Below are 14,024 nucleotides of genomic sequence, written 5' to 3'. Positions count from 1 at the left end.
GATGGACAGGTGCCTTGTGCAGTTGGGGGTTCGGTGCCTAGCTTAAGAACACCAGGTCCACTAGGTCCCGTTCCTAACTGCTAACCCAAAGTTTAAGGGGGCTTTCACACCTGCCTCACTTACTTAGTTTGGTTGGCTCGACTAGAGTTGGTTTTCCCCCTTTGTGCAGTTTGTTTCGGCAGGTTTGAATGCGGCAATCACACTCGGGTGCGCCCCAAACAAGCATACCGAGACCTCTTTCGAGAGGTTGGTCTTGGTATGCTTTCCATCAAACTCTGATGCTGTTCGTTTGTGGGGAAACCGTGATCGACCCGAACCAGCTGTGTACTCTGCAAGTCTGAGGTAAATGGCTCCTGTAAGCAGGTTGTGCAAACTGTAGCAGCTCGCAAGGTTTCTCACAGAAACAGGCAGCAGTCAAGCTTGCCGTCCCCGTGGTCAATCCAGCTGCCGCCAAGGTTGGAGACAGACACCCGCAGAGCAAAGGCTCGGTGAGCAGAGCAGACGCAGTGAGGTTGCTCGCAAAACAACATCTGATTTTTTACATGAAATGAGCTGGTAACCATGGAGATGGAACATATATCCACTAGTCCAGAACACAGAACTTTATTAAATTTCTTGCTCCCGCCCCAGACACGTCTGACCAATAAGCAATTTCGGTACACCTGGATGTCACCAGGTGTGAAACGAAACCAAACTAAAAGAAAAATCGCTCCAAGTTTACAAACTCAACTGATTCAGATCAGAGCAAACAAACTACAGGTGTGAAAACAACTCTGGAAAAAGAAAACTTGACCAAAAAAAAGAAAGTTGACATGTGTTTTTACCGATTTCTTTCGCCATTGCCAGTCCTTGGGGATATGTAATTGGAGAGAGTTTCTTCTCCTTCAGCTTCTCCATGGTGTCCTTGTCATCTCTCAGATCCAGCTTGGTACCCACCAGAATGATGGGTGTGTTGGGACAATGGTGTCTCACCTCGGGGTACCACTGCACAAAGACCACAACATTGAGATGTTAAGGCTATCACTTTCCAAACAGGTCTATGTTATGGTGAACATTTCATTTTTAGAATGACCAAGGAGTACATTTAAAGTAACCTCTTTTTGGGCAGCCTTAAAAGAGTGAATATGAGAGTGAACCAAAAAAGGCAGAGCTGTGGACTGGAAAACCATATCAATCAGCTGAAGGATACAAGGAAATTCTCAACGTAAAAAGGTTAAAAAAGGTGTGGAGAATATCATACATGCCTTGTTGAATTTGGCAAGTGTTTACATGTTCTAGTCCAGATTGAGTATGGGAAATTAATGGATGGCCCGTTGTGCTCCTAATGAACATACTATTATTATTATTATTAAGCAAGATGCATCAAAACAGGCAGGAAGGAGTCTCTCTTTGCTGCTCTTTACAAATCTGAGTCATCCCTGGAGAAAATCCAAAATCCCCCCCGATGCCTCTCATCAACTGCTGCTGGAATTTTCAATTTCCTTGCAGGAGTCATCCCAAAAGGATTAATAAAGAGAAGTCTAAGTCTAGGTCTATCATGGCACGTCATAAAACTGATCCACGAAGACCCCTTAGCAGCCTCTACTCTTTAACATAGCGCCAACGCATCAACTCACCTTGGCACGGACGTTTTCAAATGAGGCAGGACTCACAAGCGAAAAGCAGATTAGAAACACATCCTGGTAAGAAAAAGAAAACAATGCAATCATGATGTCACAAAAGTGTTTTTTTTTTTTTCCTCCAACTTGCTTATTCAATCTAGATTCCCAAACGTTCCAAAATGGGTTATGTAAGGGTGCCACCGGCACAAAAATATTCTTAAAGGCAAACAACACATCAAAGATAATCATTTTGTAAAATATAATACAGCAATTTCTGACTTTTTTTTTTCTTTCTTTTTTTACTGTACCGTCTGTGGGTAGGAGAGTGGACGGAGTCTGTCATAATCTTCTTGTCCTGCTGTATCCCAAAGGCCCAGGTTCACCGGCTTCCCGTCCACCATAACATTGGCGGAGTAGTTGTCGAACCTGACAGAAGTAATAGTGGGAGAATAAGTTAACCCCATCACGATTCCCATAGACCGATAAATATTAAGACAGATCTAATAGGTGAGGGAAGATAAACTAAAGAGTTCAAATGGAAAAGAGGCTCTTAATTGATAAGATACCACCTTAATCATTGCAGTGACTGTATATTAACCAAAGGCAGAGACAAATGATCAATCTCTAGTCTAACATAAATAAATAAGGTCTACTGTAGTCTCAGATACTCACACTGTGGGGATGTACTCTCCAGGAAAGGCATTGGTGGTGTAGCTGATGAGCAGGCAGGTCTTACCCACAGCTCTGGAGAGGACAAGTAGAGCGAAAATGACACGTTTTGTGTTTATGATTTTATGCCCCCACATAAAACAGGCATGTAAAAAAAAGCTTTTTTTGTGCAACCTGTGATCCAAAAACCAAAGATACAAGATATCCACATTAAGAAGCTGGAGCATGCAAATGTTGGCATTTTTGCTTGTACATTTTTTTCTAACGTAATATTCTGTCAATCTGCTAACTGATTCATCGACCAATCCTTTCAGCTATACGGGAGCCTCCAAGTTAAAAACCCTGTTAAGTGAACCCATACTTTAGGATAGCATACTTGCATTATGTAGACTGGGTTTAGTTTTTTCAAGATCTGCATACAACATCCCTAGAGCAGTGCATTTGCCAAATATGAAACTTGTGTCAAACCCTTTAATGTGAACCTTTCCTACTGCAATCTTCCCCTTAGTCGAAATTGAAAATAATAAGTCATAGGCCCATCAGTGACTCTGCTGTTGTGGTATCCACCACACCCTTAACTTACGGGTATGTTTACCTCCCACATATCGTTACATCCTAAAGTCAGTCGGGTAAAGCTCATTCTTTAATCATTTACTAATCTGTAACCGTTGCAGAAATAGGCTAAAAAATTAGCTTTTAAGAAGGTGTAGACACGTCGCATGTGTAACGTAACACACAATACACAGCAACTAACACCCACAAACAAACAACTCTTCAAATTCCTCAATTGCCAAGTAAACGTTGCCAAACTCAAACTCTGATTAAGAGATTTAAGCGAAATGCCCTGTGATGTCTGACTCACCCAGGAGTGAGGAAAACACTGTAACCGGGATATAACTAAGTCAAAGAATAACGCTAGCCAATCACTTGCATACTAAACATTGTGTAATGCAATAGTTTGCCATATCAATAATACTGCATATAATTAGTGGCATATAACTCGTATCAGCAAAATATGATAGTTAACTAAATAATAACGTTACCCATGTAGCATAAACAGGTAGTTAAAGTTTAAGCCTATTGGCTAACTTTACCCATTAGGAAAAATCTGAAGCAAAAGCGTTTACCGTTGTGGTTGGCTGACGTTAGTCTGAGGACATCATTTTCAGCTTCGTTATTTAAGATAAATATTTTGTGTAAGAAACTACAAACGTATAGTCAGCTCTATTACATTAACTTACCCGTCTCCAACAACGACACACTTTATGGCCTGCATTGCGCCGCAGCTAGAGGAATGCTAAGTTAGCCCGGGAGCCAGCTAACGTTAGCTCACAAGTCTCTTTTCCTTTGTCCGGAATTGCTCGGTGGTGAAATGTCCCAACAGCGTTTCGCCAACTACCTGAGGTAACAGCGGAGCTCCTGGGGTGTGGAACAACTTGTGGGGAACTTACAGTAACTTCTCTAGCACTTTAACAAGTTTACTCAGAAATTCCCTCGCGACATTCCCATGCTTTCATGGGCTGATCTGGAAGCTATGAAGCAAAACAGCGGCCACCACCCGTATATCTATGGCCACCACCCCTGAGAAAAAAATGAAGTTAGCCACCGTCACTAGATGGTGCATCCGGTGCGCTGCGATAGCGTTAATTATATAGACAGAAACTGTAACGATCTATAACGTCCTCAGAACAAACAGCTGTCAATTCACCGCTTTTATGAAGTCAGAGAACGTAATTAGACAGAATGTGTGGGGGGGTTAGTTTTTGGAACTTGGCCACTTAACTGGAGATAAATGAAAATAACGAGTAAGACGGACTATTCAGAGTGTGACACGAACTGAGGAAAGACGTCAGCTCAACAAACCCTTTTAACATTAGTTTGATGGAATTATTCCCTAAACTCTGCCCTCCAGGCTGTGCACTTCCCCGACAAACAATCAAGTTTACTGCTTAATTCATTAATGGGGAACTTTCACATCCATAAAGAGAAATGGATTGACTCCAGACACTTATGTCAATAACTATTTGAATATGACACCACATTAGATATAAAACAAGAAAGCTGTTAAAACTTATAACATTATGGTTAAATACACAGTAATGTTATTATTATTATTATATTTTGTAATACCTTCTGGTTGTATCCCAGGTATGATCAGCTGTGTTTTTTTTAAATCATAGATTGTTTGTATATACTGTATGCTGTTTATGTAGGTATCTACTGTTTTAAAAAAACAAAACAAAAAACTGCCTGAGAGTCTTCGGTCAGGGCAAAAACCCATCCGAACACTTTCAACTTCCGTGTGTGTCTCACCATAATAAGTCCTCCCGTTGACCATAACAGGAATCGGTAGAGAAGCTCTCGGGGTGGAGTAGAACTGCCAACACAACCACGCACAATAAAAGTGGAGCTCGGTGTCACACAGCGATAGAAATATGAACCGTCACTCATCTAGCAGCACTTTACTCGTTCGTTCGCCTCACTAACTGACGAAGTAACCTTAGCAACAGTCCGGGTAGACTTCGCCTGTATGGCGGGTTTCTCTTATTTAGTACTCCGATTTTCGGGCTCTGCTGGTCGGACTTATGGAGTGTTTTCCAAAGGCTTGACGAGGACTTTATTGATATTCTTTGATCTCGCATGGCGACTGCGAATCCGATTCCCTTATATCTATCTTATTGCGTCAATGATGTTTAATGTTAGATTGCAGGTAAGTTAATGTTAATTATTCAAACACTCTCTCCTCCATGTTAAACAGACCAGCTAAATGTTAGTTTGTTAAATTGCCTGTTTAACGCCAAAACATCCTCGGTTTAACCTTCCAATTCGTCAATTGTCTGAAACCATGGCACCACCAATATTTGCATAACGATTTGTCCTTCAGATACGTTAGCATAATTTTAACTCCATTTAAAAAACAGTTTACTAATGCAGTTGAATGCATCAGCGCTGTGATAAGTCCTACCAAAGGTTATAATGTTCACGTTAATTGTTGATATTGTTTTAATGAGGTGTTGATTTGACTGTGTGATCATTTGGGTGCTGACCGACCGATGCTGGATTTTTGAGCCAGATATCGATAAAATCACATAACAGTGTGTCGGTTAAAAGTAGCCTAATTGCCTCCCTTTCGATTTTTTTATTTATTAATGACCAAGATAAATGAACAGGGTATTTTACAGTTACAAAATTCACATCAGTCAGTGCTCTCCTGTGGACTAACTATGTAACGGTATCAACCTGTGAATTTCCTTGAACCTAATCTGGAATTTCTGTTCGGAAATATCTTGTTTGTTATCACCTGACATATCCACCGATACATTGGCCTGGCTGATTTATCAATCTAGCTCTAATTTCCATTGGAAGTTATAACTTATCATCATATGCGTGCTTCTGATTGATTCAAATTCATTAATGTTGTATGTTGCCTGACCGCGTCCTCATCTCTTTACAGGTCCACATTGAAATCCACTGAGTCTTCAATGCCTGTATTTGGACTTAAATCAATAAATTGTGGGCAATGCCATGTTTCAGCTCTTTAAAAGGAACTGTCTGACACTGCACAGTGATGTGGAAGAAGAGGACACTTAATTCTGTGTGATGATGCAAGTGACATGGCTGGTTGTTGCAGTCAGCCTTGGCTAAACAAGCCCAGTGCCTTTGGGGAAGGACAGCAGAGAAGTTTACAAAAATGAGCTGTGATGTGCGAGGGTGGAAGAGGAAACAGTGGCTCACATTAACCCTTTTAACTCGCCACCTGAGATCCAGGAACATCCATTCAGGGGGATTTTGAGACTGCCTTTGCTCTGTGGATGTAAAGGATTTTGGCATGGATTAGATAAACAAATGATTGTTACTGTGGTACTTTGTAGCTACTCTTCATCGCCTGACATGTATGTTTATTAGGTGCTCAGTGTCAACATCTCACTTTAATTTAAAACGTACATCTACACCGCATGACACGAACAAGCATGTTTATCGTCCTCAGTGGCTCGGGCACTTTATCTGTGGTTAGCTGTGTAAGCGGTACATGCTCTTTCAACAGAGATTTGTTGTCAGAGGACAACACAGCTGCCACATACTGGAAACGTACAGTCTATTATTAAGTGCAGTCTCAAAAGGAATCAGTGCATGTCTTCGCTGTGTTAGCACACAAACACACATGTTGTTACACTCATTGTTGTTCATTCTGCATATCAGCTGCACTGGAAAGGTGGCGTTGGTGGAAAAAACCCAACTTGCAAATTTTTTTTTTTTCAGCTGCATATGTTTTTATTTTAGTGAACAAAGTGGTTGTGGGAGTTTGAAATTACAGAATTGATGATAAGGATGGTTATATTTGGAAATAAATTAAAATGAAACCACAATTCTCCACATTTCCTATAATTCTAATAACCGTTCATTCATAATCTAGGTTTGCTAAACTGACATTTAAAAATAAAAAGTTCCAGGAGTTTCACATATATTGTAGCATTTTTTTTCAAGAGTGCTTTACTGAAACATTCTTATGGTGTGCTGATAATCCACCAATGGGTCTTGACCATTTACACATGCTATTCTTTTTCCATTGCATGCCTTTGAACATATAAATCGCTAAATCCACTTCCTTCAGTTTCTTCTCTATGTTCATCTCCTGGTACATAAACACTATAGTATTTAAATCTAAATAGAACAAAACAGGACAAATCAATTTCCTCACTGCACACAGAGAAAAAACGAGACTACTAATAAAAACCTCAGTTCTTTATGTCATTACATTTTAAACATGAGACCATTCTCAGCATTACCAGATCTTAAAGAACGGTCAAACGGTTTTCAGATTTTTGCTTTAAATTGGTCATCATCCAGTTCTATTGATGCAGTTCATTTTTGTTGTCTGAGCTGTAACACAAGCTCTCCTCCAATCGGCGACATCGGTGGAAATTTCTTTCAACAAATCCAACTTCCAAATTGGCCATCCTACTCTGGCATGAACTGTTGCAGTACCAGATCTGTCCACACAAGGGAAGCATCCTGTCACACTACAGGAATTAGCTCCCTGTATGTTAACATCATTATGATGACATTATGAGCAGTCAACCTCTTTCAAGAGGGTACAGGTTAGATTTACACAGGTAATGAAGCTGTAATATAACAAATATATCTTTCACTCTTACAATGTTTTACAAAACATGTCATCAATAAATCTACTTCTTTAAAAGAAAAGTGAACTCGTCTTGCACTATGAGTTGTATTTGCTTCTTCTCTTTGATCTACTGCTCATAAATTCAAGAATCTTCTATGATCCCTTTTTATTTATTTGAAGAAAGAGTGACCAGTTGTAATCAACGAATCTTAGCCACAGACTCATTTGGCACCTCATTTGAATGTGCACTTCATGGTAGATTTTCAAACTGCTGACACTCGCCCGGCACTAAATGTCCCCAGCAAACTGATCCTTACCAGTCACTGATGCCAGGCTGCAGAGTAAAACCATCAGGGGTTGCCAAGGCAACTGTATTCCTCCATATGACCCCCCCCCCCCCCCCCCCCCCCCCCCCCCCCCCACACACACACACACACACACACACACACACAGACGTACACACCACTCTTTCTGGAAAAAGAGGATTTATTTCTCAGGGATTTGCCAAAGGAAAATATTTTAATAGGGTTATCATAGAGGACTGGCAGAAAGAGAGGGAGAGATCTATAGATGTAGGAGATAAGTCGGGTTATCTGTACTCTGTTTTGAACAACCACCAATTGTACCCAGAGAAAAAAGGGGTTGTGGAATAAAGATTAGAGAGTTTTAGCCTTTGGCATCTGCTGCAGCTCACATGTGTTTTATTTGAGTGTGAAAGAGTGATTACACTGCAAATGGAAATGGAAGGGATTCAATTAAAACTGCAATGCAGTATATTTAATCCCATACACATTATTCATAAACTTTAAACAATTCCTTTGTGTGTGATTTTGAGAGTTGGTGAGCTTTTCATTTAGTTTTTCAGTTTATAAAACTTAAGTTGTGTTACGTTTATCCAGGCTGAATGACAAACCAGTCAAGAGCAGTTGCCTTTTTTTAATTTATAGATGGAAAACCGAGTCTGGTTGCTGACTCCCTTTCCAAAAGCCTGCGTAGCCTTAATAAATGTCCTAATATAATTGTAATAATAAATCTCAGACTCAAATCCTGAACGGCAGTTTATGGCGAAGAAGCAAACATTTCCCTCCACAGTTTAATTTAATCAACTAATCCACTATTTCATTTTAGAAGTTCATTTGCAAAAATAGAAAGGCATAAATCAACAAAAGTTTGACTGACATTCACCAGTTGGATTGTCCTTGGATTTCATCCAAAAAATGCGTAATGTGTAATAAGGATAAAAGGCTAAATCTTATTTTGCATATGAACCCTTTTGTTTTCCTACTGTTCCTGTAAAGCTTAAAAAATTCCCACTGAAATTCTCCACACCACGTAGTTAAAGCATTAGATCACGGCTCTGTTACACTTCATGTTTGCCTGCCTTGAATTTTATGCTTTGTAACCAAACAATAAATAAGGACTGTTTTTTAAAATCAAAATTGGTGCAACTAAATGTCGTGTCTTAGTTTGGAATCAGCTCCAGCATCTCCTGCAACTTAAAAGCTGCACATGTACATTAATGTGTCCAAATGAAGATGAAACAAACTATTAAACTGATTATCAAACATGCAAAGTGACTCCTAGTGGGTCCGTCACAACTAGTTATTTGCTTAACAAACGGCATTTCTGTCGGGACTGACAGCCACTCACGGATATTTATAAAATAACACACTTCAACACACTACGTCCACGCATAGAAAATGGATTACAAATGCTTAATGTAATCAAACATTAATCCGCATGATTTTATCTGTGATGATTTTAGCCTGATTCATGCTGATCCATCTCACCCTCCGTTTGAGGGTTTGGCAGCGGAGAGCAGTACTCTTTGCACTGTCCTCTTTGTGGTTTATTTAAATAGACCTGTGTTTTAACTTTCATCTGAATGCCGTCAACCAGCAGACGAGAGGCGTGTGCAAAGCGCTAAAAAGGATGAGATCAGGTGCTGAGATGAGTTCCAAGCTGACCTCAAAACTGAATAAAAGGAGTGAGAGTGAGTGGGGGAGGAGAAGAGGAGAAAGCAGAACTGTGAGAGGGAAATGTGGAGGGGGGAGATTTGTGTATTTGCTGTACTCATGTTGTGGGACTGAAACCGGGCCAAACAAACAAAACACGTCCAAATATGCACCCATTTTAGGAGGTGTTGGTGTGACATTTTTATTTTTTCATAATTAATTATGATATGCATTTCCACATTGATGTGTTGGACAAGTTCAGTTTTCTACTGTGTATAGCCTCAAACATCAGTACAAATAATTGTTTGATAATCATTGTGCCTTTTAGCAAATGAAAACAACTTACAAGCTTTGTGCTGGACAGTCACAAACACGGCAGGTACTACCCTTGATATCGCACCATTTTCTTTCAAGCAGCATCAGTATATTAAATGTGATGATGGGTTAATTTTTTCTGCGTAAACTGTCAGCTGCACGCAACTTAAAAGGTTCATTTATATATCATAGAAGATCAAACTTTTATGTCACGTTATTGTTTGATCCAGCCTGTTGCACACTCTTCTGTGTTCTGTTATATCCCGTTTACACAATCTCTCTACTATTAATTACTGAAATGTTATTGATGAGCTGGGGTTCATTTTGTGTGTGTGTGTGTGTGTGTGTGTGTGTGTGTTGTGTGGTGGGTGTTTTCATATTGAGTGTTGGGATGTAAAACCTTTGGAAAAGCTCAGTAGTGAAATCCTTGGAGGAATAACCTTTGCAGCTTGTTGTGTAACCGCAGCAGTCGTGGAGACACACACACACACACACACACACACACACACACACACACACACACACACACACACCCAGCACAACACACACACCCAGCACACACACACACACACACACACACACACACACAGGTTCTCGAGTATACACTGCTGCCTTTGTGCCCAGCAGACAGAGTCCAAATAAAGACTCTACTCATATGTGTCCTTGGGTGCAGAAAATCAACTCAACTTTGCTCTTTGATCAGATGGCGGTCAAGATGCAGAGCTGGATGTTAAACCAAATGAAGGACGGCGGAAATCCTGCTGCACTCTGCTTCCTGTGACCTTCTGTCACACACGCCAGAGATTCACCCTTTCACCTTTCAGAACAGGAAGGAGGTGTGAAACCCTGTCACATCCCTGGTTTACAACAGTCTATGCCATGATTTGGGGGATAAACACAAAGAGGAAGATGGAAGAAGAACTCCTAAATTCAACTCTGAATCAGCATAATATCCTTCACCAAAGACACTAAAGTTCTGAACCATAATTTCCTCCCCAACTTTATACAGAGGAGTGGGGGGTGGGGATTATGCTATATATGTGATTCCACTGGACTACATTATGGAGGGAGTGATTTGGGGCAGGTGGAGGTAGAGGAACAGGGCTTTTTACATGTCTGTGTGTTGTATAATTATGAGTTAAGCAGTTTTAAAGAGAAGAGGGGATCACCCTCCGGGCATTGCCGTGGTGACTGGAGCATATGAAGTGGTACTGCTCAATCAGGTCACGTGAAGTCGGTCAGGAGTACCACAGACGTTTCCCATGATGGTCGGCCTAATCTGCCAGCCGTGCATCTCCCTGGGGGTATGTCTGTGGCCCTAGAGACAGAAAGCCCCGAAAACCCCACACATGTTCACTTCAAGCCACAGACCTTTTTACTCTGTGCTGACTTTGTGACTTGTTTTGTGATTTTGACCTGAAAAGAGTTGTCTCACACACTCTAAAATGACTGGACCAAACTGATGTTGTGTTGATTTTAAAGCTTTAAATTCATTGCTGAAGATATCTGGGCCACACCGAGCGGTTTCTTTCATGACTCATAAACACATTAGCATGACATTTGTGTGGATCAGAGCGTACTGAGTGTGTTTGTGTGCCAGAGACTCAGGAATCTAATTGCTTTTAATGGAACTTATAAGACTTCAATGAGGATGCTCAGCTTGACCCGGTCCAGCACTGACATAAACAGACAGTAACACCAAATTTGTCTAACCATATTCCAAAAGCTATCGGCAACATTATAAATATGACCTCTATTCCACTTGTAGCATAGAAAACATTCAAATCATGGCTTGCTCTGTGTGATAACTACTTTGCATCAATCCATCTCATATGTAAAACCTTAAAACTAGCAGAACTGACGGGAGAAAGACGCTTCCTGGGCCTCAAACTGAAGTGGCTTCACCCTGATTTCCTCTTACTCAACACTCCCTTTTCCCTGTTTTCCTTTGTTTTTTTCCACACTACTAAATGGCGCACATCTCTAGGAATTTAGTTTCCTTTAAAAGACACGGCTAAGTCTTCACAACCTTAGCTTCATGCCAGAGTGCAGATAAAACAAACTCTGACTGGATGCATTTAGCCAAATATCTGATATGTTCACAGTAAACCCTCACCGTAGGGCAGTGTGCAGCACGTTTATGCAGGTGTAACTTCAGGATCTCGCTGTAGTTCTCCAGTTTCATCTTTCTAGACTGCGCCAGACTGGATTGTGGTGGATCAAGGGGGTTCAGTGGATTGTTTAGTCCTGCTGATGTGAACTTGATTTGAGCTTCTCAGTTTCTGCTCGTCCCCTATAACCATTACTATTATGGAAGATGGTGAAACAAACTCAAAGTAGAAATGTACATTACAATGGATGATGTTTTAAAAATGTTTATAGTAATTATCAATATGATTTAATAAGAAACTAGATTAGTCATTTGCTTCTTTTTGTATTTTAACAAAACAAATACATAGTAAAATTATTATAGCCTTAACTTCACCACTATAAGAGATCATAAGAACGGTTTGACTGTTTGTGTTATGTCTGGAGAATGTCATTTTGTTTAGGACAGAGGACTGAGATTGAAACATTTGTCCAAAAGAGACACCTATGAATAAACAAATGAATGAATATGTTTACACATCTGTTCATGTTTGACCATTGGAGTAATGCAGACAGGAAGTGAGACTCCCTCCTTCTTTGTGGAGGCAGGAATGTTACAATTGAAACCACGTGTGTTGTAGAAACAAGCTCTCTCTCTCTCTCTCTCTCTCGCTCTCTCTCTTTCTTTCTGTGTGTGTGTGTGTGTGTGTGTGTGTGTGTGTTTGTGTGTACTTCATCCCACTGTTTCCTAACCTGATCGCTCCCTTATGTAAGAGTCTTGTCCACAAGTCAAGTACTTAACTACAATTTGGAAGTACTTATATGTTATTTGAGTATTTTACATTTGCTTTACTTTACTTGAGTATTATAACATTTATTAACATACAGACAAAACATCTAAATCTATGAAATATGATGCAGTGTTTTACTATTAAACTAACCAGTAGTGTACACAGTAGTATACAGTATATGGCAATTTACAACATTTATTCAAAACTATTCATTGAGATAATGTATTATTAATAATATAACACTCTCAAAGGAATGATTGTGCATAATGAGTTCTTTAACTTTTAATACATTTGAGTGCATTTTGCTGAAAATACTTCTGTAGGCTTATGTATCATACTTACCTAAACTAGCCTACATAACATTTTGAATTCATGACTGGTGTTTGTACTTTTGTAGTTAAGTGAAGGATCTAAATACTTTTCCCACCTCTGATAGTATAATAATCACCCCCTTATATAAATAACATGTTCTAAGTCTATTCCAGTAGGCTACATATTAAATTAGATTGTCATTCATTCTTAAGGAAAGTGGTGAAGGAGTATACCCTTGCTCTGCCCTCCTACGTACTTCAACTTAACTTTCATTTCCCTTCAGTAATACGTCTGGGTTTGAAGTATAGAGCCCCTCCTCCGAGAGACCTTGGGTTCAGAAAGTAAATTCCCCATTAATTTCATCTACTGATGTCTGGAAAAAGAGTTTTAGTCCATGCCTTAGGCTAACCAGCTACCACATGACTAGTAAACATACAACATATCATTTTGAGTGAAACAATTAATAGAAAATCTGTGGGCGGGACTGTTGAACTCTATATTCTTGGGTTTTCTCGGGTCAAATCTTTACCGGTCCAATCAGCAAACAGAGGGAGTGGCTGAGAACGATGACATTGAGGCAGTGCGCTAGAGTTGCAGTTCCGTAATGGCGGCGGAGTAAGAAGCGAGCAAAGCCATTCAGTCCGTTGTGGCAACGCTGCCAAATATCCAAAAGTTAAAGTCCGAGCAAGAACAATCTTTGCTGACTTTTGTTGGTGGCCATGATGTTGTGGCCCTCTTCTCCACGGGGTTTGGGAAAAGTGTGATCTTCCAACTCGCTCCGTTAGGGGTGAAGGAGTTGGCCAAGGCTAATGCTATGAGACTAACGTTAGCAATGCTAATGCTTAATATAAGCCTTGTCAGTCTTCCCTCTTGTTGCACATGTGCATGTAAATGTGCTGTATTTATATAGCGCTTTTCCAGTCTTAACAACTGCTCAAAGCGCTTTTACATCTACAGGAAACATTCACCATTCACACACTGTGGCCGGGGCTGCCGTACAAGGTGCCACCTGCTCATCAGATAAACTTTCACACACATTCACACTCCGATGCGCAGCACCAGGGGCAACTCGGGGTTCAGTGTCTTGCCCAAGGACACTTCGACAATGGCGGGGATCGAACCACCAACCTTCCGATTGGCAGGCAACCGCTCTACCACTGAGCCAAAG

The 14,024-nt window shown here is 40.4% G+C and overlaps 2 protein-coding genes and 1 long non-coding RNA gene across 3 annotated transcripts in view; 1 reads left to right on the top strand and 2 right to left on the bottom strand.

The window, feature by feature from the left end:
• rac1b (Rac family small GTPase 1b) overlaps positions 1–3,874 on the bottom strand; it is a 5,735-nt gene extending 1,861 nt beyond the window's left edge. The window contains exons 1-5 of the mRNA XM_032536714.1: positions 3,512–3,874; positions 2,274–2,345; positions 1,910–2,027; positions 1,617–1,679; positions 825–984 (exon numbers count right to left, since the gene is read on the bottom strand). Of these exons, the coding sequence (XP_032392605.1) occupies positions 825–984; positions 1,617–1,679; positions 1,910–2,027; positions 2,274–2,345; positions 3,512–3,546 (448 nt within the window). The 5' untranslated portion in view covers positions 3,547–3,874. The remainder of the gene's footprint in view (positions 1–824; positions 985–1,616; positions 1,680–1,909; positions 2,028–2,273; positions 2,346–3,511) is intronic.
• The window catches only part of LOC116702493 (uncharacterized), an 11,354-nt gene extending 6,488 nt beyond the window's left edge, over positions 1–4,866 (bottom strand). The window contains exon 1 of the long non-coding RNA XR_004335176.1: positions 4,854–4,866. This is a non-coding gene — a long non-coding RNA (uncharacterized LOC116702493). The remainder of the gene's footprint in view (positions 1–4,853) is intronic.
• On the top strand, positions 4,585–6,637 carry smim10l3 (small integral membrane protein 10 like 3). The gene is made up of 2 exons (XM_032536715.1): positions 4,585–4,980; positions 5,725–6,637. Exons 1-2 carry the CDS (start codon positions 4,801–4,803, stop codon positions 5,743–5,745), a joined length of 201 nt encoding a protein of 66 aa, XP_032392606.1. The 5' UTR covers positions 4,585–4,800; the 3' UTR covers positions 5,746–6,637.
• The last annotated feature ends 7,387 nt before the right edge of the window (positions 6,638–14,024 follow it).

The sequence above is a fragment of the Etheostoma spectabile genome, chromosome 15 (genome assembly GCF_008692095.1).
Source record: "Etheostoma spectabile isolate EspeVRDwgs_2016 chromosome 15, UIUC_Espe_1.0, whole genome shotgun sequence".
NCBI lineage: Eukaryota > Metazoa > Chordata > Actinopteri > Perciformes > Percidae > Etheostoma > Etheostoma spectabile.
Note: the sequence above shows the minus strand (reverse complement) of the source record. Positions and strands in the feature narration are given on the sequence as shown.